General features: G+C 43.8%; 1 protein-coding gene across 2 annotated transcripts in view; it reads right to left on the reverse strand.

The window, feature by feature from the left end:
- Nucleotides 1-6,222: 6,222 nt before the first annotated feature.
- The window catches only part of LOC129859464 (zinc finger protein 438-like), a 104,041-nt gene continuing 85,356 nt past the window's right edge, over nt 6,223-24,907 (reverse strand). Inside the window, exons 3-5 of one of the 2 annotated variants that reach the window (XM_055929287.1) lie at nt 23,745-23,927; nt 14,038-15,897; nt 6,223-13,842 (exon numbers count right to left, since the gene is read on the reverse strand). In XM_055929287.1, coding sequence (XP_055785262.1) covers nt 13,233-13,842; nt 14,038-15,857 — 2,430 coding nt within the window. In that variant the 5' untranslated portion in view covers nt 15,858-15,897; nt 23,745-23,927 and the 3' untranslated portion in view covers nt 6,223-13,232. The remainder of the gene's footprint in view (nt 13,843-14,037; nt 15,898-23,744; nt 23,928-24,907) is intronic. The other variant, XM_055929286.1, reaches the window with a different exon arrangement.

Here is a 24,907-nt window from a genome sequence, read left to right on the forward strand (position 1 = left end):
CTCCTTGTTTACCTCTCCTCCTCTCTCCCCCGATCTTCTCTTCCATTCCATGTATATTCATCACCTCTGCGTTTCCCTCCCGAAAGCAGTGAAAAGGAGGGGAATTATTCCTGGGCACTGACAGGAGGGCCATGGAAGCCCCCAGGGGTGTTAGGAGGGAGAGTGAGGGGGGTAGAGAGGTGTGCAGTCAGGGGAGCGTGGATGGAGGGAGGGAGAGAGAGAGGCTCACTGAGCCAAAATAATTTGTCTCATCCAAACACTGCAGAGAAAATGGATGAGTTTAATTGATTCTGACTACTTAGGTCGGATCCAGGCTCCTCCCCAGGGAGAGACGGTGTATGAAGCCCAGTTAGAGCTCGCCCGCGTGGGGGAGGGATAGGTGGAAGGGGGTGGAGGTGTGGAATATCACTTATTAGTCATACATGTGTGCGCGCGGACACGCACGCACACACACACACACACACACACACACACTAGTGCAGAGGCACAAAAGAACGGTCAGACTTGTGCAGTGGCGTTTGATCCATTAATATCTAGCTGCATGGTTATATTGTCACACATTTCTCTTAGTGAAATTAATAGAGCGGATTATGACAGATTTAAACGGTGAGAGTGTATAAATGGATGATACTGAATTCCACCTCCTCCTCCTCCCAGCTTTATCCCTGCCATCACAGTCGTTATTCAGCGACACCACATCACATCTCCTACTTCATGTAGGAGCTAATTAACCTATCAAATCAGCCAGGGGAATTTCCCAGCTTGTCTGTTTAATTGCAGGTGGGGGTTTAGAGGGATAAGGGGGAAGATGGGTGTGTGAGGGAGTTTACTCTGCTCAGAGCTCCTCAATCAAAGACGCACACATGCACGCACGCACGCACGCACGCACGCACGCACGCACGCACGCACGCACGCACGCACGCACGCACGCACACACACACACACACACACACACACACACACACACACACACACACACACACACACACACACACACACACACACACACACACACACACACACTTACTTTACATACAGTGCATTTGGAAAGTATCCAGCCCCCTTGACTTGTTCAACATTTTGTTACGTTACAGCCTTATTTAAAAATGTCCTCATCAATCTACACACAATACCCCATAATGACAAAGTGAAAACTAGTTTTTAGAAATAGTTGAAAATGTATTAAAAATTTAAAACAGATTAAACAACCTTATTTACATAAGTATTCAGACCCTTTGCTATGAGACTTGTAATTGAGCTCAGGCGCATCCTGTTTCCATTGATCATCCGTGAGATGTTTCTACAACTTGATTGGAGTCCACCTGTGGTAAATTCAATTGATTGGACATGATTTGGAAAGGCACACACTGGTTTATATAAGGTCCCACAGTTGACAGTGCATGTCAGAGCAAAAACCAAGTCATGAGGTCGAAGGAATTGTCAGTAGACTTCCGAGAAAGGATTGTGTCGAGGCACAGCACTGTGGAAGGTTACCAAAAAACTTCTGCAGCACTGAAGGTCCCATCCAACCTGACAGAGCTTGAGAGGATCTGCAGAGAAGAATGGGAGAAACTCCCCATATACAGGTGTGCCAAGCTTGTAGCATCAGCTCAAGGCTATATTAGCTGCCAAAGGTAAATGGTCTGAATACTGTACTTATGTAACTGTGATATTTCAGTTTTAAAATAAATTTGCAAAACATTTCTAAAAAGCTGTTATTGCTGTTATTTGTCTTTATGGGGTATTGTGTGTAGATTAATGAGGAGAGAAAAATCAATACATTTTAGAAAGAGTCAAGGGGTCTGAATACTTTCTGAATTCATTGTAAAGATGGGCAGAGGGACACCCCTCCAACCATACAGTAGCTACCTTAATAAATATATTACCTATTCAGATGTGTGTGTGTGTGTGTGTTTGTGGACGTGTTTAACTATTCTTGTGGGGACCAGAAGTCCCTACAAGAATAGTAAACGAACAAAAAGTTGACCAGCTGGGGACATTTTGTTAGTCCCCACAAGGTCAAATGCTATTTCTAGGGTGTTTAGGGTTAAGGTTAGAATTAGTGTTAGGGTTAGAATTAAGTTAAATATTAAGGTTAGGAGCTAGGGTTAGGGTTAGGAGCTAGGGTTAGGTTTAGGATAAAGTTTAGGTTTTTGGGTTAGGGTTAGGGTAAGGGTAAGAGTACGGGTTAGGATTAGGGTTAGGTTTAGGGTTAGGGGTTAGGGAAAATAGGATTTTGAGTGGGACTGAACTGTATGTCCCCACAAGGTTAGCTGTACAAGACTGTGTGTGTGTGTGTGTGTGTGTGTGTGTGTGTGTGTGTGTGTGTGTGTGTGTGTGTGTGTGTGTGTGTGTGTGTGTGTGTGTGTGCGTGCGTGCGTGCGTGCGTGCGTGCGTGCGTGCGTGCGTGCGTGCGTGCGTGCGTGCGTGCGTGCGTGCGTGCGTGCGTGCGTGCGTGCGTGCGTGCGTGCGTGCGTGCGTGCGTGCGTGCGTGTGTGTCCATTCATCCTCCTGCAGGCTCATTTCATTAACCTTATTTGTAAGATTGCGCTGTAAATGTAGGTTACCACTCAGGCATACATTATTCCCCAAAGGCAGAGAAACATTAGCATCCTGTTATCTCTGTAGCATCCTGTTATCCCTGAGCGGTTTTGACTCTGACTTGGGAAACATGCTCTCTGTCACCTCTGCTTTCAATACAGCCGGACAAATGGTGGTCGAGAGACTGAAAAGGGATGGGGCAGCTAGGGAGGGAGGAATGGCGCTGGACAGAGATATAAACTTTTCCTGTGTAGCACCTTGTGTAGCTGCTGTGTAATCTCGTGTAGTCCATTGTGTAGCCCCTGTGTAGTCCATTGTGTAGCCTCGTTGTAGTCCCTCTGTGAAGTGAGTGCCAGATCAGGGCTAGGATTGAGTTATGTGTCTCACTCTGAGGACCCTGAGCAGATGGTTGAAGTCCCTCTGGGGTGAACGGCGCCTACACTGACTGTGTGTGTTTATTTATGTTGCACTAGGAGTTCAACCATCTGGATCAGAGTACACTGAGCTTCCCTTAGTGGTTTTGTGGATTCCTATTTTGGTGACATGGAATAGGCAGTGTGTGTGCGTGCACTTGCTGTTCATTCATTTACATCCAATCCATCAATAGGGGGTAATGTGTCCCCCCATTACAGGATGAGGACTAGTATCTACTGTACTGGTCTAAATGTACCTCCAGTGTTCATCTCTCTCTTTCTCCATTTAGACACTGGGTAGATTGATTTCTCTCTCCATCTTTCTCACCAGCCTCTCTCACACATCCTTCTCTCACATCTCGCTCTCTGTCTCTCTTTCTCTCCCCATCCCTCTATCCATCTGTCTCTCCATCCAGCCTTTCCATTGCTCTCGCTCTCTCCAGCCTTTCAGCCGTCATCTATTATTTACCTGGTCTCTCCTGCTGCTCATTAGCTGGTTAATATGGGAGGGTGTGGAGAGGAGCGAGCCGGACAGCTTTGAAACATGACAAGACCAAGCGGGAGCAGAGCAGTCCAGAGCAGGGTAGAGCAGTGGAGGAGAGCAGAGGGAAAATTGTACCCCTCAGTGGGCTTCGTAAATGTATGTGCTCTCTGTTTTACAAAGTGTATGAGGTACACGTACAGTTATGCAACATCTTTTCAAGAAACCAAAGACCTGCTTTGATTATGACAGAGACAGTCCAAAATCCAACCCATTGCTCGTCCACATGGGTGTGTCACGGATATTACGTTTTGAGACAAATGTGAGAGCAATAATCCACCATTATATCAATCGTGATCTTGAGCCGAGAGAGCGTAAAAGGAATAGTTGACAGATGGCTTGTCCAGTTCAAGTGTTGGGTGTTTTCCTCAGGTTTCACCCCTCTACCTTAGTGTTGGCCAGGACATCTGTGGTCAGTACGGGTCACATTTTACTAGCCCATAAATCTGTACCTCTGCTCCCCTAGTGAGGTCAGCTTTGCTAGACCAGGACCCCCTGGGTAGTGTTTAGGGAGTCACATTACCACTCCTCGATTTTTAACCAAGCTTACTACTGAGACCAACTCCTTACCGGTTGGTCCTACATTTGAGAGACATCAAAATAGGGCACTTACAGAGAGCAACATTACTTTCTGAACACTCTTGAGTCCATGTTCTCTTTTCTGAAAGGGGTGCTTTGAGGCATTGTAGCAAGAACAGGCATACCCCAGTACCTCTAGTTGTGTGTGTGTGTAAACTCTATCTGACTTATCCCGTTAGGAATGTGTGTGTGTGTGTGTGTGGGGGGGGGGGGTTATGTCTTTGATCATACCCCCTACCGATCTCCCCCATGAGAGGATGCTCTCCTGTGAGGTGGGAGACACGAGGTAGTCAGTGTGACAGCTGTGGTACATGTTACCTCTGATTAAAGAGAAATATGCATCCAACAGTGTTATAGAGCTTTCCTTCTTATCTGCTCTCACCAAGGCGATAGCGACAGTCTGTAGATTGGGGGTTGATAGCATTTTGAGCTGCACCACTGACAGTGTTTCCCAGTAAATCTGCAATGCTGTTTCAAACTTGGGTTGATGTGAACGTGGATGTTTTGTATTGTGTATGTGTTGGACCTTGGGGTTCTATTCAATCAGATCTGCTTTAGTTGACATCCGCATCGGTTGTATTGGCGGTCTCGGAGGTGGAACTGCGTTAGAGCTGTCAAATTCGCAAGCGGCTCCTGGCATTATACCTAAAGTGGACATTGCCATTGGCTGCACAAAGTCACATTAAGAGATATCTCATGGGCCTCCTGAGTGGAGCAGTGGTCTAAGGCAATGCTGAGGCACCACTAGAGCCTAGGGTTCGATCCCAAGCCGTGCCACAGCCGGCCGTGACCCCGATGGGGCAGCGCACAATTGGCTCAGCGCCGTCCAAGTTAGGGTTTGACCGGGGGGGGATTTCCTTGGCCCACCATGCTCGAGTGCCTGCTAGCTGACTTCGGTCGTCAGTTGGATGGTGTTTCTTCTGACACATTGGTGTGGATAGCTTCCGGGTTAAGCAAGCAGAGTGTTAAGAAGCAGCGTGGCTTGGCAGGTCATGTTTTGCAGGACACATGACTCTCGAACCGTTGGGGGTGTTGCAGCGATGAGACAAGATTGTAACTACCAATTGGATATCACGAAATTGGGGGTAAAAAAAAAAAGAAGAGAAATCCCATGCAGCCTTCTTTACAACTTTGAACATTGGAATGTGAGATTAAATCTATACCTCGATTAGGCTGATAGGTTAATGCTTGATCTGATTGAATCTAGGCCTTTGGTCTCTGTGGAATTATTGTTGTCAGGTTTGGCCCGAGCACCTGAAATCACACCAGAGTTCACCTCTGACCCTTGAACCTAGGACATGTTCCTCTAAAACAATTAGAGCCGAGGGCCCACATTCCACACGGCAGTGACGAAAGCACTAATGGAGAAGGTATCACGCGAGTTCATGGAGAGAGTAATGTCCTTTCTCCATTAGAAGAACCAAGAAGAAACCAGCTCTGGAGGAAGTCAGTGTTGGTTCCTAGAACTAAGCGATCCATCCATTGCAATGTAAACACAACAGTTTCCATCGCAGTTCCACCTGGCTCGTCTTCGAAAGTGGAGAATAGTAAAGAGAGCAGGAGAGGTAGACAGAGAGAAACTTCACTGATGTTTGATCATTCCCATCCATTAAATATGAATCCATCAGGAGGCCTATGATTATTGTTTTGATTCACATCTCATTCATGCACACGACATCCTACTCTTCCTCATCTCAACCTCAATAGGAAGTCTTCTGGAAAAAGGCTCCATGATTGTGAGATGTAGCAAGAAGCAACTTGATTCTTCGTAGTTAGATGGTGTGTATCTGTGTGGGCAAAACAAGAGTATAGATCCCCCCCCCCCCCAACAAACACTCATTCAATCATGGGGAGATTGGATGAGGTTGCAGTACAAAGATGCCCTCTGTCAGATAGGTATTGAGGCATAATGTAGGTGCTTGATAACCCCTCTGGCAACCCTAGTTAACGTGGTCCACACACACACACACACACTCCTCCGACCCAGACCCCAAACACCTTAATGTTCAGTGCTGACTGCACACGGTGTCACTCAATGAATCCCTTTCCAAGCATCCCCACTAATGCATGCACACAGTCAATCCAACGCTGTGTGTGTGTGTGCATGAAAGTCATAAAAGGAAAATAAATAGAAAACCTAACATAAGCATGGATTCATCCTCCAACTTTATTGTTACGTACAACAGGGTTGGTTCTACAGTTACCTGAGCAGGATAAACATACTGTTACTGGAAATAAATATGCATTTATTTTTTATATCTTGTTAGATATCATCACACATTTTGTGAAACAGACATATTAGCTATGTGATTACTTTCACACCATTGATTTGTTTGTGCTGCAAGACACTGTGCCAGACACAAGCAAGGAGAGCTATGCTCAGCATAAGTTGCCGGTTTGACGATAATAAACAAATTCCTTTCTAGTTAGTTTCCTCCATTAGAACAAAGCAGCATATTCACTATATATTCTATGCAAATATATATTCTCAATATCTATACATAGCTATACATATATATATATATAATCTAACTATAGAAGTCTATATTCAATATGTATATATAGAATTTGGTAGGGTTTTAAAACATTCAAGGTACATTCACTTACCATGTGATTTTTTTTCATACGAAAAAGGTTACACAGTCTGACAAATGTTTAAACCACATCTACCACCCCTTACAAGTCAATCTCCCAACCAAGAAACACAACATTGAACATCCCCCATCGTAAGAAGCAAACAGAAGACAAAACAGGCTTTTCCGCTCAGTTTCCAATGACCAATCATAGCATTAAGAGAATGTACATAAAAGTTTACTTCAGTCTAGTATTCACACCCCTTGACTTTTTACACATTTTGTTGAGTTACAGCCTGCATTTAAAATTGAGATGTTTTGTCAGTGGCTTACACACGATACCCCATAATGTCAAAGTGGAATTATGTTTTGAAATTAATTCAAAATGAAAAGTGGAAATGTCACGAGTCAATAAGTATACAACTCCTTTGTTATGGCAAGCCAAAATAAGTTCAGGAGTACAAATGTGCTTAACAAGTCACATAATAAGTTGCATGGACTCTGTTTGCAATAATAGTGTTTAACATAATTTTTGAAAGCATTCATCGAATATCCGTTTGGACATTACACTTCGGATGGTGTGTATTAATTACCATAAAGTGCATTAATTACACTTTGGACGGGTGTAGCGGTAGGAAACCGCTCAGGGCCAATGGTGACATTAAAACATTTACGGAGTTTAATGGCTGGTGATATGGGAAAACTGAGGATGGATCAACACCATTGTAGTTATTTATTATTTTATTTAACCTTTATTAAACTACGCAAGTTAGTTACAGTGCCTTGCAAAAGTATTGACCCCCCTAGAGCATTTTTCCTATTTTGTTTCATTACAACCTGTAATTAAAATGGATTTTTATTTGGATTTCATGACATGGACATACACAAAATAGTCCAAATTGGTGAAGTGAAATGAAAAAAAATATAAATTAATAAATAATTAAAAAAAACGGAAAAATGGTACGTGCATACAGTCAGTTGAAGTCGGAAGTTTACATACACTTAGGTTGGAGTCATTAAAATTCGTTTTTCAACCACTCCAAAAATGTCTTGTCCTAACCGACTTGCCAAAACTATAGTTTGTTAACATCTACTTTGTGCATAACACAAGTAATTTTTACAACAATTGTTTACAGATCATTTCACTGTATCACAATTCCAGTGGGTCAGAAGTTTACATACACTAAGTTGACTGTGCCTTTAAACAGCTTGGAAAATTGCAGAAAATGATGTCATGGCTTTAGAAGCTTCTAATAGGCTAATTGACATAATTTGAGCCAATTGGAGGTGTACCTGTAGATGTATTTCAAGGCCTACCATTCAAACTCAGTGCTTTGCTTGACATCATGAGAAAATCTAAAGAAATCAGCCAAGACCTCAGAAAAATTGTAGACCTCCACAAGTCTGGTTCAACCTTGGGAGAAATTTTCAAACGCCTGGAGGTACAACGTTCATCTGTACAAACAATAGTACGCAAGTATAAACACCATGGGACCATGCAGCCGTTATATCGCTCAGGAAGGAGACACGCTCTGTCTCCTAGAGATGAATACACAAAACATTCAAGTTTATTTTTTTTACTTGCTATATTGCATTTACTTCGCCACCATGGCCTTTTTATATATATATTTTATTTTATTTTATTTATATATATATTTTGTTTGCCTTCACCTCCCTTATCTCACCTCACTTGCTCATATTGTATATAGACTTATTTTCACTGTATTATTGACTGTATGTTTGTTTTACTCCATGTGTAACTATGTGTTGTTGTATGTGTCGAACTGCTTTGCTTTATCTTGGCCAGGTCGCAATTGTAAATGAGAACGTGTTCTCAATTTGCCTACCTGGTTAAATAAAGGTGAAATAAATAAATAAAATAAAAAAATAAATAAATATACTTTGGTGCGAAAAGTTCAAATCAATCCCAGAACAGCAGCAAAGGACCAGGTGAAGATGCTGGAGGAAACAGGTACAAAAGTATCTATATCGGCATAACCTGAAAGACCGCTCAGCAAGGAAGAAGCCACTGCTCCAACACTGCCATAAAAAAGACATACTATATTTTGCAACTGCACATGGGGACAAAGATCATACTTTTTGGAGAATTGACCTCTGGTCTGATGAAACACAAATAGAACTGTTTGGCCATAATGACCATTGTTATGTTTGGAGGAAAAAGGGGGAGGCTTGCAAGCCAAAGAACACCATCCCAACTGTGAAGCACGGGGGTGGCAGCATCATGTTGTGGGGGTGCTTTGCTGCAGGAGGGTCTGGTGCACTTCATGGCATCATGAGGAATGAAAATTATGTGGATATATTGAAGCAACATCTTAAGACATCGGTCAGGAAGTTAAAGCTTGTTTGCAAATGGGTCTTCCAAATGGACAATGACCCCAAGCATACTTCCAAAGTTGTGGCAAAATGGCTTAAGGACAACAAAGTCAAGGTATTGGAGTGGCCATCACAAAGCCCTGACCTCAATTCCATATACATTTTGAGGGAAGAACTGAAAAATCGTGTGCGAGCAAGGAGGCCTACAAACCTGACTCAGTTACACCAGCTGTCAGGAGGAATGGGCCAAAATTCACCCAATTTATTGTGGTAAGGTTGTGGAACGTTTGACTCAAGTTAAACAGTTTAAAGGCAATGCTACCAAATACTAATTGAGTGTATGTAAACTTCTGACCCACTGGGAATGTGATGAAATAAACCACTCTACTATTATTCTGAGATTTCACATTCTTAAAATAAAGTGGTGATCCTAACTGACCTAAGACAGGGAATTTTTACTAGGATTAAATGTCAGGAATTGTGAAAAACTGAGTTTAAATGTATTTGGCTAAGATGTATGTAAACTTCTGACTTCAACTGTATGTATTCACCCCCTTTGCTATGAAGCCCCTAAATAAGATCTGGTGCAACCAATTACCTACAGAAGTCACATAATTAGTTAAATTGCACACAGGTGGACTTTATTTAAGTGTCACATGATCTGTCACATGATCTCAGTATATATACTCACACCTGTTCTGAAAGGCCCCAGAGTCTGCAAGGATGGCCTACCCCGGCCAAACCCTAACGACACTGGGCCAATTGTGCACTGCCCTATGGGACTTCCAATCACGGCCGGTTGTGATACAGTCTGGAATCGAACCAGGGTCTGTATTGAGATTCAGTGCATTAGAACGCTGCGCTACTCGGGAGCCCCAAAGTTACTTCACAATACTAACCTAATTGACAGAGTAAAAAGAAGTAAGCCTGTACAGAATATTCAAAAACATGCATCCTGTTTGCAACAAGGCACAAACGTAATAGTGCAAAAAATGTGGCAAACCAATTCACTTTTTGTCCTGAATACAAAGTGATATGTATGGGGCAAATCCAATACAACACATTACTGAGTACCACTCTCCATATGTTCAAGCATAGTGGTGGCTGCATCATGTTACGGGTATGCTTGTAAGTCATTAAGGAGTGGGGAGTTAAATTAAAATGAACATTGAATGGAGGTAAGCACATGCAAAATATTAGCGGAACACCTGGTTCAGCCTGCTTTATCACTGGGAGATAAATGCACTTTTTTTTAACTTAAATCTGCTTGAAAATCTATGGCACGGCTTGAAAATGGTTATCTAGCAATGATCAACAACCAACTTGACAGAGTTTTAAGAATTTTGCAAAGAATAATTGGCACATATTGTACAATCCCGGTGTGCAAAGCTCTTAGTCTTACCCAGAAAAATTAACAGCTGTAATCGCTGCCAAAGGTGATCCTAACATGTATATTTGTATTTGTATTTTGTTACAAAATACAGCACTGAAGCAGAAAACGTTAAAAGAATCATTAAAAATAATTGTGGAATCATCCAAAGTGATACGCTACTACGCCAAGTCTTTCCTGAGCCACCAGTCATAAGCTTTAAGAGATGTCCTACCCTAAATGACAAATTAGTCCAAAGTTATCTTCTGGGTGACTCTCAAAAAACTTGGCTTGACCACAAACCCAAGGGCTCTTTTAAATGTAAAGATTGCAACCATTGCAGAAATATTGCACAGAAGAAGTATTTTGTTGACACAGCTTCCAAAATGGAGTATTACGTCAAGCATTTCATTAACTGCAAAACCACTCATGTCATCTATAGATTGGAATGTCCACAGTGCAAGGTGTTCTACATTGGACGGACAAAGAGACGCCTTCAAGACCGCTTAGCGGAACACAAGTACGCCATACGGGTAGGCAATGAAGACTACCCCATGGCAAGGCACTACAAGTCCCTACACCATGGCAACCCTGCCTCCCTACAAGCTATGGGTATTGATCATATTCCGGCCTCTATTAGAAAAGGGGACAGTTTTAAACAGTTAAACCAAAGGGAAAGTTTTTGGATTTACAAACTACAGGCCACTAAATACCATGGTTTAAATGAAAATATGGATTTCTCACCCTTCCTGTAGGGTCGTGATAGGTCCATTTGCTGTCATCTAGTGGACATTTTGCTCAATTGCCCTCAGCTATGTTTAGACTGTTGTTGTTCATGTTTTGCTGTGTTCTAGTGTACTATGGAATATATTGCTTTCTTATTCTTGACATTTCTCCCAGTCATATTTAAGGTTACCTTTTAGTGTTCTGATACTTCTAGCTTGGAGTTGTATTTTTATGATAACATAGCTACAGTATTTCACCTTTTAATGTGTATAGTATTGCTTACTAGGTGTGTCCAACCAATTTTGTAACCACTCCCTCTTCCAATTAGAGCTAATTGGAAAAGCTGTTCAAAAGAGGACATTGTATTCCTTTTTTTGGTACTCCCTGACAAAGGCCATGCAGCCGAAATGCGTCGTAAAAAAAAAAAAAAAAAAAAAAAAAAAACTTTGTTTCTATTGAACATGCCATACTAATAAAGGCATTTTAATTAATTATATGAAGAGTGCCTTGGTCCTCCTTTTTGATGATCCTAACGTGTATTGACTAAGGGGTGTGAATACTTATGTATTAGTGTTTTATTTTTCATATATATATATATTTTATTGTTTTTACAAATGTTTATTTCATTTTCAATAAATTTACAAAAATGTCTAAACATGTTTTCACTTTGTCATTGTGGGGTATTGTGTTTAAATGGGTAAGATTAAACATATATTTAATCCATTTTGAATTCAGGTTGAAACAACAAAATGTGGAATAAGTCAAGGGATATGAACACTTTCTGAAAGCACTATAAAAATGTTAAATTTTTGAAGTCATACCGACAGTTGCATTTTTCTCTTGAACACAGACCTCAAGTGCACCAATTCCACGGGTTTATACTGAATAATAGTTGGCAGCATTAGTTCAACATTTATGTAAAGTCTTTATAATGTAATAGTAACAAATTGAGCTAGTTTTGTCAGTAGTATATCAATCACCCTTTACATTACCACAGAGTACACAAACAAATATATATAATAATATATCATCTGTTTATGAGTCCTTTATTGATTATTAGCCAGAAATAAGATTCTCAATCTATTTTCAGAAGGCCTCAGATGTTTCAGTCAGGTGCTGGTGTACTGAGAAGGTTTTCCTCTAGGTCAAAATAGCTAGACATATACCATGTACCGTACTCATATACCATGTACCGTACTCATTTCACTGAGGGCCGAGTGGCTGCGGGTTTTCGCTCCTCCCGTGTACTTGATTAATTAAAGTCACTAATTAGGGCTTAATTGAAGGAAAAAACCTGCAGACACAAGGCACAACATTGAATGAGTTTGACACAAAAGGTCTATAATTAGTTTTCAAACAAAAAGTACTTCAAGGCCAAAAGACAGACTCAGGTACAGTGTGCCCTTATTACTACCGCTAGGCTATTATGCTTACTCACGTCATTTAACAAACCGTTTCACTGCCTCTGTGGCCAATAATGTATCTAAATACGCAATACAAAAAAAAAAAAACTATCCTTTCCATTTTATTAAACAAAATATTAAAACACACCAAAATCAAAAAACCTAAACACAAAATCAGAACTAACAAAAAACAGTGCAGTCCATAAAATACCATATAATAATTACTAATCTATCAAGTGGAATCTCAAACAAACTAACCTGTGCTATAACTGACCTCTGTACGTCCTAATACCATTTACACACTACTGAGCCGAGCTGCACTGTACTGCACTGGCCTGGTTAGAGGCTAGGCATCCACCATTCCATAGTTGCTGGAACTGTGGTGCAAAGGACCATTTGAAAATAAAATGTCCCCACTGTATGGTTGGGGTCAGCTTGATAGTGTATAAAGGGAATAACTGCGTGTGTTTGAGAGCAGCCCACTGTGCAGGATGGGCTCAGACAGACACAGACAGTGAGTGCGGTGCGCTCCAGGTTGTCTTTATTGCAGTCAGGCTGACCCGATTATTAGCTCTCACAATGCCTGGAGAGATGTTTAACATCGGACACCATGTTAATATGGTATAGCAATCTTCTGATGCACTGTTTGGAACCGTCGCTTCATTAGAAGCTAAAAAGAATCAGTAAAGTCAATCTTCTGAGATGTGCAACGTGACTGCAACAGAAACAACCTGAAACGTGTCCAGCGCCATGTTAATGTGTGCTGTGAGAGGGCAAGTCCATCTCCCTGTCCCCTGAGTAGGAGCTGAGGGCCTCCCAGAGTACCTGGGTGTCCTCACAGTGGTGGTGGACCGTCCAGTGCTCCATCACCTCCTCCTTACTGTCCAGGACCTGGCTGCACAGCACACAGTTAAACACTGAGCCCTGCCCGAGGACCCCTCTCCCTCCCCGGGCTGAGCAGCCAGTCGGCTCCCCCCCTCTGTCTCCATTCCCATCGTCCTCTGCCCCCCCCTGGTGGTGGGAGAGGATATGACGCTTCAGCTTGGAGAAGGAGAAGAACTCTTCGTCACAGCTCCCACAGCGGACTAGGTTCCTCTTCTCATTGAGCTGGCGCCAGTAGTGGGCGGCGTGTTTCACCAGCTCGTCCTCGGCCTCCCGGCCCCCCTGGAGTGCCCCTCCCAGCCCGCCAGCCCCGTCCCGCAGGCGCACCTGCACCTCCTCCCCGTGCACGTAGAGCAGGTGCAGCTTCATGTCGGCGAAGGTGGGGGTGATGGCCTGACAGCGGCCACACTTGATCTGGAGCTCCACCGGGTCCTCACGCTCCTCCTGGCCCTGCTCGTCCCCCTGGTCTGGAGACATCGCCCTGGAGACACATACAAGATGGAGACAGACATGATGGAAGGAAGAACTGTGGTGTTTTATGAAAATTGGTGAGAAGCTAACAATATTCAAAGAAATGTATCAAACTCACAGTGACCAAAAGTCAAGAGTCCTATTGATGAGACAAGTATATCAGTAAGTAAGTACTATTTATAATTCTGAAAATGTAGGTAGTCACCCCTCCACAGGCACGTCGTCTTCATGTTGGCTGATGGATGGCTCCACAGTCAGGATAACCTTATGCACCTCCCTCAGATGGCTGAAGTACACGCCCACGTAACCAAACGCCTTCTCACAGAACTCACAGCGAAGCGTCCGGCGTGGTCGGCCCTCTGAGTGGTGCAGCTTCATGTGAGTGCTGAGCGAGCCGGAATGGGCATAGGCCTTACGACACACTGGACAGACGTAAGGCCTACTGTTGGTGTGGCTGTTCATATGGCTCTGCAAGTGGTGTTTGAACTGGAAGCAGCGGCTGCAGGTGGGGCAGTGGTGGAGGGGCCGGCTACTGCCCAGGTAGACCCTTTGAGAGGAACTACCCCCTCTCAGGTGAAGCGTGGTAGAGGCTGACTGGGGCTGGCGAGGACCAGGCTCCAGGACCTTGGCAGAGAGTTGGTGCCCTACGAGGAGCTCTGGTTCCAGGCTGTCAGAGGAGGTGAGGGAGGGCAGGCTGACCAGCTGGGGAACTGTCTCCATCAGCAGCATGTGGTGAGGCTTGGGTCTGATGCTGCGGTACTTCTTAGAGATGTCCACCTCCCTCTGCTGCGAGATGACAGCCGAAGGAGAAGGCTTCTCTGGAACCCTCCTCCGAAAGAACGACAAGGATCTCTTCTTCCTTGCCTCAAAGGCCAGAATATCCTCCATTGTCTTCCTCTTCCTCCCCCTCTTCTTGCCCGGTGGTTTCTGCATCTGAAGCGTTCCCAGCAGCGACAGGGTGCCTGTGGTCTTGGCCCGAGGTTGGCACTGCAGCAGGGATTTTGGCATGTGGTTCTGACAGAGGGCCTCGGCAGTCTCTGGGGTCTTGGACTGGGGATCAGAGGGATACGAGGTAAGGCCGGGCAAGCCAGGCTGGCTGGGGAAAGCCTTCTTGGGACTCATGGCGTTCAGGTTGAGTTTGGTGGCTGGTATGAGGTTGCTTTTTATGTTTGAGTAGGGCAGGATGGGCAACTTGCCTTTGGGTGGGGAGGGAATAATCTGGACAGCTTTGCTGAAGATGGCTGGAGAGAGGACAGTGATGCTGCTACTAGCTGGCTGTGGATGGGGCTGTTGGGCTACAGGCTTGGGTTGGCATGGCCTAATGCCAACCTTAATGTTGCTCTCTTCCTGTGGCAGTTTGACTGGGGAGCTTTTAGTAAAACCACCAGATGGGTATTGGAGGTTCTGCAGCATGCTGGTGACGGGGCCCGGGCCGTGGGCAGGAGTAGACATGTGGTTGATGGTGGTGTCCACCACTGCTACTTGCTCCATTGGAGATCCAGAGTAGAGCACAGCGTTGTCCGGGAGCAAGGCTGTGAGGGCTGAGATCTCAGAGGAGGCTGTGGAGTCGATCAGTATGACCTGTTTTGATGGCTCCTCCTTGGGTTCCGGCGATGACAACTTCTTTTTTACCGCCGCTATTGACCTTTGTGGCCGGGTTGTCACGGCAGTGGGTGTGGCTAATTTGACCTTCTCCGGGGTGCTCTTGGCCCTCATTGGCTGGTACCTGGGGATGGGCAGCTTCAGGTTCTTCTGGATTGTCTGTTGCTGCGGCTGTTGTTGCTGTGGAGATTGAGGGGATACGGAGGGCGGCAGGGCCACTAGAGAGAAGGTGCCCTCCTGTCCTGCCACCTGCATCAGGGCATAGTTCTGGGCCGGGACCAGGATGGATTTAGGGCTGACGGCTGTAGAGGCTGCCTCTGGGAGGGCAGAGGGTTGCTGGCAGGACAGGACGGCGGTCGGGGAGGGAACTACCGCTGCTGGGGCCTTGGGGGCGATGCTTCTGAACTGGAGGCTCTTCATCATCTAGCCTGGCACGGAGGTCTAGACCCAGACCTGTCTTAGTCTGTCAACAGAACAACAACAACAGTGAAGTTCGAGAGCTATTCTCAACAACAACGACAGTTAAAGAAGTATTCCCCAACATAACATTGCAGAAAGTTTTGGCCACAGACCCTACTGATTGCATGCCATCATCTGGCATAGAGGTTTACATTTGTTTGTCAATACAACAAAAACAATACTGATCGAGATACTCCCGGCCCCAACGTAATATCCTGGCATAGTTTTGGTCCCAGACCCCAACTATTAAGTTCTTAGCAGGAGGGTTAACCTTAGTGTTCTTAATGGTGTCGTTACAAAGTGGTTAACAGTCTGAGATGTGAGATACAGGCAGCACCCAAAATGGCACCCTAATCCCTATACGGGTGCACTACATTTGACCAGGGCCCATTTGGGATACATCCTGAGATGAAAGACAGACAGAGGCTGTCACTGACATGAACATTTCTAAAAGCTTCCACAAGAAGACTATTATCCTGTGGTTCTTCCTGCACACACACACACACACAAACATCCCCCCCACACGCACACTACCCTCAGGCACAGACAAAGTGCCCCCTTTGATTTGAGTCCATCGTGCAGCCTAGATACCGCTGTGGCTCGGCGGGGTGCTCCCTGTACCCCCCCTCCTCCCTCGTACCCCCTGTACTTCCTGGAAGGATCAGTCAGTAGAGCGTGAAAGCTGCCCAAGGGCAGGACAGACAGGAGCTTTACCACCACATCAAGAGGGGTTACCTCTGTGTGTGTGTGTGTATTACCTCTGTTAATCACTGCCCATTCTCTCTAGACCAGCAGTAGTAAAGCCTAGCTGTGGGGCTAAAACAGCCTCACTTACAAAGCCCCACATTCGGAGACCCCAATGCCCCATATCGACAAATGATATTTCACAGTACAACACCAGGGATTAGGCTTTAAAGTCGGCAGTTTACAGTAATTTTGGATGTCGAACATCGAAAAGCCTAGGAAGGGTTGAGTAAGGGGGAGTCCGGGTAAATTATTCTGACTACTTTATAAAAGGTGTAGAATGGTCATAAACTTCATCTGAGCTACTTTATCAACTCTAGTATGTATAATGAAGTATAATGAGTATAATGAAGCTTAAAAAAAAAAAAAAAAAAAATCTAAGCAAATATGCACATAAATGTCTGTTTGAAAATAAAGATTACAGCAGAATTTTTCAAAATGAACGTGATTGTAAACAGATGATTTTGACAGGATTTTAATATTATTTTTTTTATCCGACTTTCAATACCAATCCAAGTTGTGTGCACGATACCCGTCAGATTCAGAAAAGAACACCAGGATCTAAATGTGACATAAAAAGGTAGCTACTCGCACATTGCTACACCTAACCAATCTAACAACTTTCAAAGGACTTAGGCTGAACCAATGCTTGCATTCATTTTAAAAATAGGGAAAAAAGGATATAAACCCACATTGTTCAAAACCTGGAAGTATTTCAGTGTGAGAGCAGATTATTTATACAGTGTCCACACAGCATCTTAAGTCCATACAACTGGACATATTCCCTCTCTGTTTGGATAGTTGATTCCAATTCAACTGTGAGTTTGGCCATTTGGCCGGGCATTCAGTCAACAGAGGAGAGTACAGCGGTAGGATATCTAGAATGCTCCCAAGACGTGAAGGGGGCATGGATGGTGTGCGTGTGTGTGTGTGTGTGTTTGGCACTGACAGGCTACCCAGGAGGTTCCTCCCATCAACTCAGAGTTTACAGTTGAACCCCAAGAGGGAAAGGGAGGGAAGAAAGGGAGGGAGCGTATTATGCAGCCGTGGTGAAGCCAAGCAACCAACCACAGGCAGCGTTAGGCCGGCGTGTGGGGCTGCTGTCGGCTTAAGTCAGACTGATGACTTCTCACGGGAAAGACTGGGTGAGAACAAAGACAGAATGACGAGAGTAAACGAAAGAGAGTGAGAAAAATGAGTAGACACTAAGTATCCAGTGGTCTGATCTGATGAGAATTGATAGCAGTGTGGCACTGCAGCTGGTGTGTTATAACTGAGGAGGAGGAGCTGCACCTATGCTCCTAGAGTGTGTCCCAAACAGCGCCCTATTCCTTATATAGTGCACTACTTTTGACCAGAGCCCTATGGACCCTGGGCAAAAGGAGCCCGTTTGAGACGCACTATTAGTCTCCAGAGGTGGTGTGCTGCTCCAGTAAAACACACCAGATAACCTCCCAGACTAGGGCTACCACAGGAAGTACAGTGGTGGGGAAGGAGACAGACAGAAGGACTGGAGTGGTGTTTAAGACTATAGCCTCAGGCTAGCTACATCCTGTCATAAAGTCAGAGTGTATTTAAACCACAAATTCCAGATCAAAATCCTACAACTGCCATCTCTCCCCTCTGCCTTCTATTTGTTGCTTTGCACCCTGCTCCTCGCGGCTTCAAAAAAATACCAGCCCCCCCCCTCTCCCTCATGTATCTCTCTTGTTCCTTCTCCTCCTCTGCCGTTCTTCAGGCCCCTCCTCCTCCTCCTCCTGTTTCCCTCTCTCTTGTTTAGGGATTCTCCTCTCAATGTGCGTTCCTATCTGCATAATGATGATGCCAACATCCCTCCCTCATTCCTCCCCCCTTTAGCCACATGTCGACCTGCCCTGCGGCGAGGGGCCTCGCTATTGAGGCCCCAGAGTCAATCACATTATAGCTCCACAACAGATGAAATAAAGAAAGAGAGAGAGAGCAAGCAAGAACGAAATAAATGAAAAGATAGAAAGAGGAAGAGATTGACAAAGAGAAAGGTAGTGAATGTGTAGTAAACCCATGTGACCCGTTGTCCTTTCTCCCAGTGTATGGTAGGCCAACGGGGTAGTAGTACAGTGGTGTATAAGGGGGTGGTGTATTTTGCATTGGGGGTGGTGGTATAGTAGCGTATTAGGGCCGGCCTCCCCAACACAGCTGCGACTGATGATCATGATATAAGTACAGCAGGGAGCAAAAGCAGAGACACACAGGGTTGGCCCAGTGGCAAACTAGTAGGGTTAACTGGAGCGAGAGAGCATGATGAGAGAGGAGAACGGGTGAGAGGAGGAGGGGATAGGACGATTTCTGACTGCTCCTCCCAACCTGGACTCATATCAGACAGCTACATTGTTGTTGCTATTGGAGTAGAGAGCATTTTGATTGGCTGAGCACAAAGACAAGGAGGAGATCAACATTAACACAGGGCAGGCTAGCGCCATATGACATAAGTATGAGCAGTGTGGCTCTAAACATAAAACAATTATGCAGAAATCAATTTCTTTGTATGTGATAATACGTGTCTATACAGTTTCAATTAACCTCAATATACTAGTCTTGTATTTAATGAGCTTTCTATATGTGCATCATATTCTCTGTCTTTTTCAGTAGAGACGTCTTTACCCACGCCTCAAATGAACAAAGACACTTTATCTGGTGCAGGCTTCAAAACGCCAGCCACTCTAATCTACAATGGTTCAGGGGTCAGGGATAGGCTGAGGACGGACGGACAGGGTTTCGGGGGTGGGGTTCAGAAAGAGAGACAAGGAGAGAGAGCGAGACAAGGATAGCGAGAGAAACAGAGAGCGAGAGAGAGAAAGAGAGCGAGACCAGTAAATTATGGCTGTGCCGTCCGAGCCAGGCCTTCCCAGCATTAGCAGGTAAGGCCAAGAGGTGAAAGGTGAGGTCTGGTGTTTACGTTAACAGTCAGGTCCACCAGGGTTACGGTAGGGCTAGGGCATTGCTTTGGTCGGACAGTTCACGGACATATCCATCCGTGTGGAATGGAATGTGCTGAAGAGGCCGGATTCATCAGATGGATACAATCCAGCGGTCAATGGGTCATGCTGCAGCCAGACAGACATAGGCAATGTTCCAAATGGCACCCTATTCCCTATATAGTGCTCTACTTTTGAGACACAGCCAGACAAAGAGAGCAGCCAGTAGCCCAAATAATTCACTGACCGACCGCTGATCTGATGTCTCGCTGATTGGTTTACATGTGGGAACTTAGGCCTATAATTGGTTGTAATGACAATCCAGTTACGAACGGTCAAGACAAGTCCAATGTTGTGGTCCAGGAGCATTGGACGTGCACTGCCCCTCTCTCTCATGCACTGCCCCTCTGTTGTGGCCCTTACTTTGTCTGGCTCCAGACTGGTCATGGCTCTGTCCCACAAACAGTACAAGATATTATGGAGAAAGAAATGAATGGAGTTGTGAGAATTCCATCTTCATCCATTTCTACAAGACAGCCGGTAATCAGGGCAGTATGTGCCGAGTGTCTCAGAGCACAAGTGCTGACTTAGGATCAGTTTTGCCTTTTAGATCACAAATAACGCGATTTCATAGACAGGGTGGACCTAATCCTACTCTGAGATGGTTGATATGATAAATACAGCCCAGGGTTTCCATTAGGAAAACTAGGTGACGGATAACGTGACCGGGATGATTTTAATTTACCGGCCATTTGAGAAATTTACCGGACCAATATACCCATTAGGTCGTCCACCCACGGTGCTCAGAATGACAGAAATCACATTTAGATTATGGTAATTAATCGTAACAAAACATTCAACTCCTGTATTGAAGCAGCCAATAAAACATCATTTTCAAACATTTGCGCCATTCTAAAACAGCACACCCGATGAGAGCGGTTCCATGTGCGATTTTGCCTAGGCTACTTTGAGGCAGGTCTTACCTTGCTTCAATGTGAAGTAAAACATTCAGGATTCAAACAATGGTTTCAAAATGCATACGGCCTTCAGCTCTCATTGCAAAGTGGCGGGTGATGCGATGATAGCCTGCCTACCATTGCCCATGCACTTGAATGGCAAATGGGAAGCATGCCTAAATTACCATTTGAGAAAAAATGTAAATAAATAGTAGCTCTCTTTAATCCTGAAAATCAAACTGTTCAAAATGAGCTCAGAAGTAGAAGCAGCAGAATGATAAAAAAAGGTCTGTATGCTGTGATTGTGCGATAAATACAATTAACGATGAATGAAAATACACACGCTCCAATTTAATGATTTTTTGGGGTGCAAATTAACCTATAGAAGGATAAGCATGATGGGCAAATGTATTTCCATCGACTGATATTTCAATCAATAAATACAAATCATTATTTTGCAATGGGATTGATAGTCAAACGAAAACCCTGATACAGCCCAAGATAGAGCAGTGCTTGTCTCGTCTCAGTCCGTGGAATAAAGAAAGAGGAGGCTTCTTTTTCTTCTCAGATTTTGTTTTGTAGTTAAAAATTCCATCAAGAAAACATGGTGCTTCAGGTTGCGTTAGAACAGAAACTTCAAACAGCAGGACAGAGAGACATACCCTATATAGCTCCCCCCATATCAGACCTATGCCCATGCTGCCCACCCCATGCCCCCCGCCCCTGGGGCAAGGACTTCAACATGACAGCAGGACATATGCCCAGGCCGTGAGCAGAGCAACAGGCCCAACCCCCACTATTACACCCGCCCAAGCCCCATCCTGCAACCTAAGAGGTATGTATCGAATGCTCTGCTCACACCTACTGTGACGGTCCGGGCCTAAAACACACAAAAACAATACTAGACACTATGGAACACAAAGCTTTTACTAATTCATCCTGGAATATACAAGGTCTGAGGTCATCTGCCTTTGGCCTGAAGAGCAGGAACCCAGACTTCATCAAGAAATTGGAAATACAGACATTGTCACCCTACAAGAAACATGGTATAAAGGAGACGGACCCACTGGTTGCCCTCTAGGTTACAGACAGCTGATAGTCCAATCCACCAAACTACCAGGTGTGAAACAGGGAAGAGACAGGGGGTATGCTAATTTGGCATAGAGCAGACCTAACCCACTCTATTAAATTAGTCAAAACAGGAACATTTTACATCTGGCTAAAAATTCATTAGGAAATTATCTCAACAGAGAAAAATGTCCTCATATGTGCTACCTATATCCCCCCAATATCCCCCCTAAAGTATCTCAATACTTTAACGATGACAGCTTCTCCATCCTAGAGGGGGAGATCAACAATTTCCAGGCTCAGGGACATGTACTAGTCTGTGACGACCTAAATGCCAGAACTGAACAAGAACCCGTCACCCTCAGCACACAGGGGGACAAACACCTACCTGGAGGTGACAGCATTCCCTCCCCCATATACCCCCCAAGACACAACTACGACAACACAACCAACAGAAATGGGTCACAACTAGAGGTCGACCGATTATGATTTTTCAACGCCGATACCAACACCGATTATTGGAGGACCAAAAAAAGCCGATAACGATTAAATCGGACAATTTTTAAAAATGTATTTGTAATAATGACAATTACAACAATACTGAATGAACACTTATTTTAACTTAATATAATACATCAATAAAATCAATATAGCCTCAAATAAATAATGAAACGTGTTCAATTTGGTTTAAATAATGCAAAAACAAAGTGTTGGAGAAGAAAGTAAAAGTGCAATATGTGCCATGTAAGAAAGCTAACGTTTAAGTTCCTTGCTCAGAACATGAGAACATATGAAAGCTGGTGGTTCCTTTTAACATGAGTCTTCAATATTCCCAGGTAAGAAGTTTTAGGTTGTAGTTATTATAGGAATTATAGGACTATTTCTCTCTATACCATTTGTATTTCATATACTTTTGACTATTGGATGTTCTTATTGGCACTTTAGTATTGCCAGTGTAACAGTATAGCTTCCGCCCCTCTCCTCGCTCCTACCTGGGCTCGAACGAGGAACACATCGACAACAGCCACCCTCGAAGCAGCGTTATCCATGCAGAGCAAGGGGAACAACTACTCCAAGTCTCAGAGCGTGTGATGTTTGAAACGCTATTAGCGCACACCCCGCTAACTAGCTAGCCATTTCACATCGGTTACACCAGCCTAATCTCGGGAGTTGATAGGCTTGAAGTCATAAACAGCAGAGCTACTGGCAAAACGCACGAAAGTGCTGTTTGAATGAATTCTTACGAGCCTGCTCGTGCCTACCATCGCTCAGTCAGACTGCTCTATCAAATCATAGACTTAATTATAACATAATAACACACAGAAATATGAGCCTTAGGTCATTAATATGGTCGAATCCGGAAACTATCATCTCGAAAACAAAACATTTATTCTTTCAGTGAAATACGGAACCGTTCCATATTTTATCTAACGGGTGGCATCCATAAGTCTAAATATTCCTGTTACATTGCACAACCTTCAATGTTATGTCATAATTACGTAAAATTATGGCAAATTAGTTCGCAATGAGCCAGGTGGCCCAAACTGTTGCATATACCCTGACTCTGCGTGCAATGAACGCAAGACAAGTGACACATTTCACCTGGTTAATATTGCCTGCTAACCTGGATTTCTTTTAGCTAAATATGCAGGTTTAAAAATATATACTTCTGTGTATTGATTTTAATAAAGGCATTGATGTTTATGGTTAGGTACAGTGCAACGATTGTGCTTTTTTTCGCAAATGCGCTTTTCTTAAATCATCCCCCGTTTGGTGAAGTTGGCTGTCTTTGTTAGGAAGAAATAGTCTTCACACAGTTCACAACGAGCCAGGCGACCCAAACTAATGAATATACCCTGACTCTGCTGCAAGAGAAGTGACACATAGAAATTAATGTTAGCAGGCAATATTAACTAAATATGCAGGTGTAAAAATATATACTTGTGTATTGATTTTAAGAAAGGCATTGATGTTTATGGTTAGGTACCTTTTTCGCGAATGCGTACCGCATCGATTATATACAACGCAGGACACGCTAGATAAACTAGTAATATCATCAACAATGTTTAGTTAACTAGTGATTATGATTTATTTTTATAAGATAAGTTTAATGCTAGCTAGCAACTTACCTTGGCTTCTTACTGCATTCGCGTAACAGGCAGGCTCATCGTGGAGTGCAATGAAAGGCAGGTGGTTAGAGCGTTGGACCAGTTAACCGTAAGGTTGCACGATTGAATCCCCGAGCTGACAAGGCAAAAATCTGTCCTTCTGCCCCTGAACAAGGCAGTTAACCCACCGTTCCTAGGCCGTCACTGAAAATAAGAATGCAAAAAAATGTTTTTATTTTTTTTAAACGGCCAAATCTGTGTCCAAAAATACCGATTTCCGATTGTTATGAAAACTAGAAATCGGCCCTAATTAATTGGCCATTCCGATTAATCGGTCGCCCTCTAGTCACAACTCCTGCAGCTCTGTCGGACACTGGGTATGTATATAGTCAATAGTAGGCTTTGAGGGGACTCCTATGGTAGGTACACCTATAGCTAATCTCTTGGCAGTAGTACTGTAGATTACTTTATCACTGACATCAACCCAGAGTCTCTTAGAGCGTTCACAGTCAGTCCACTGACACCCCTTCTTGAACAGAGCTATGCTCAATCATGAGGCATCAAAGCCAAAGGAACTGAATAATATTAAGGAAAATAGTGTGGAAATATACCAAAAAACAATTAGGCAACAACAAATTCAATCCCTTCAAGACAATTTCCTAGACAAAAGGTTTCACTGTAATAGTGAAGGTGTAAACTTGGCAGTAGAAAACCTAAACAGTGTATTTGAGTGTACTCTGTGTACTCTGAGATTCCCTATCAAATCTAAAAAATTAAAAACAATGACAATTGGTTTGATGAAAAATGCAAAAACCTAAGAAAGAAATGGAGAAACCTATCAAAAACATATGATTAATCACTAAAACAATACAGAAATAAACTACGGCAAAAGAAGGAACAGCACGTCAGAAATTAGCTCAATGTAACTGAAGAATCCATAGAATCCATAAAATTGGAAAACTCAAAACAAACAACACGAAGAGTTATCTATCCAATCCGGAGATGCATGGATAAACCACTTCTCCAATCAAATCTTCAAATCAAATTTTATTTGTCACATACAGGTTTAGCAGATGTTATTGCGGGTATAGCAAAATGCTTATAAAAAACGAAATACTGCAACGTTTCCTAAGAGCTAGAAGTACGGCAGCCCTCTGTCAGGGCCATTTCATCGTTTGGCTCTA

This window comes from Salvelinus fontinalis, chromosome 7 (assembly GCF_029448725.1).
Source record: "Salvelinus fontinalis isolate EN_2023a chromosome 7, ASM2944872v1, whole genome shotgun sequence".
In the NCBI taxonomy this organism is placed as follows: Eukaryota; Metazoa; Chordata; class Actinopteri; order Salmoniformes; family Salmonidae; genus Salvelinus; species Salvelinus fontinalis.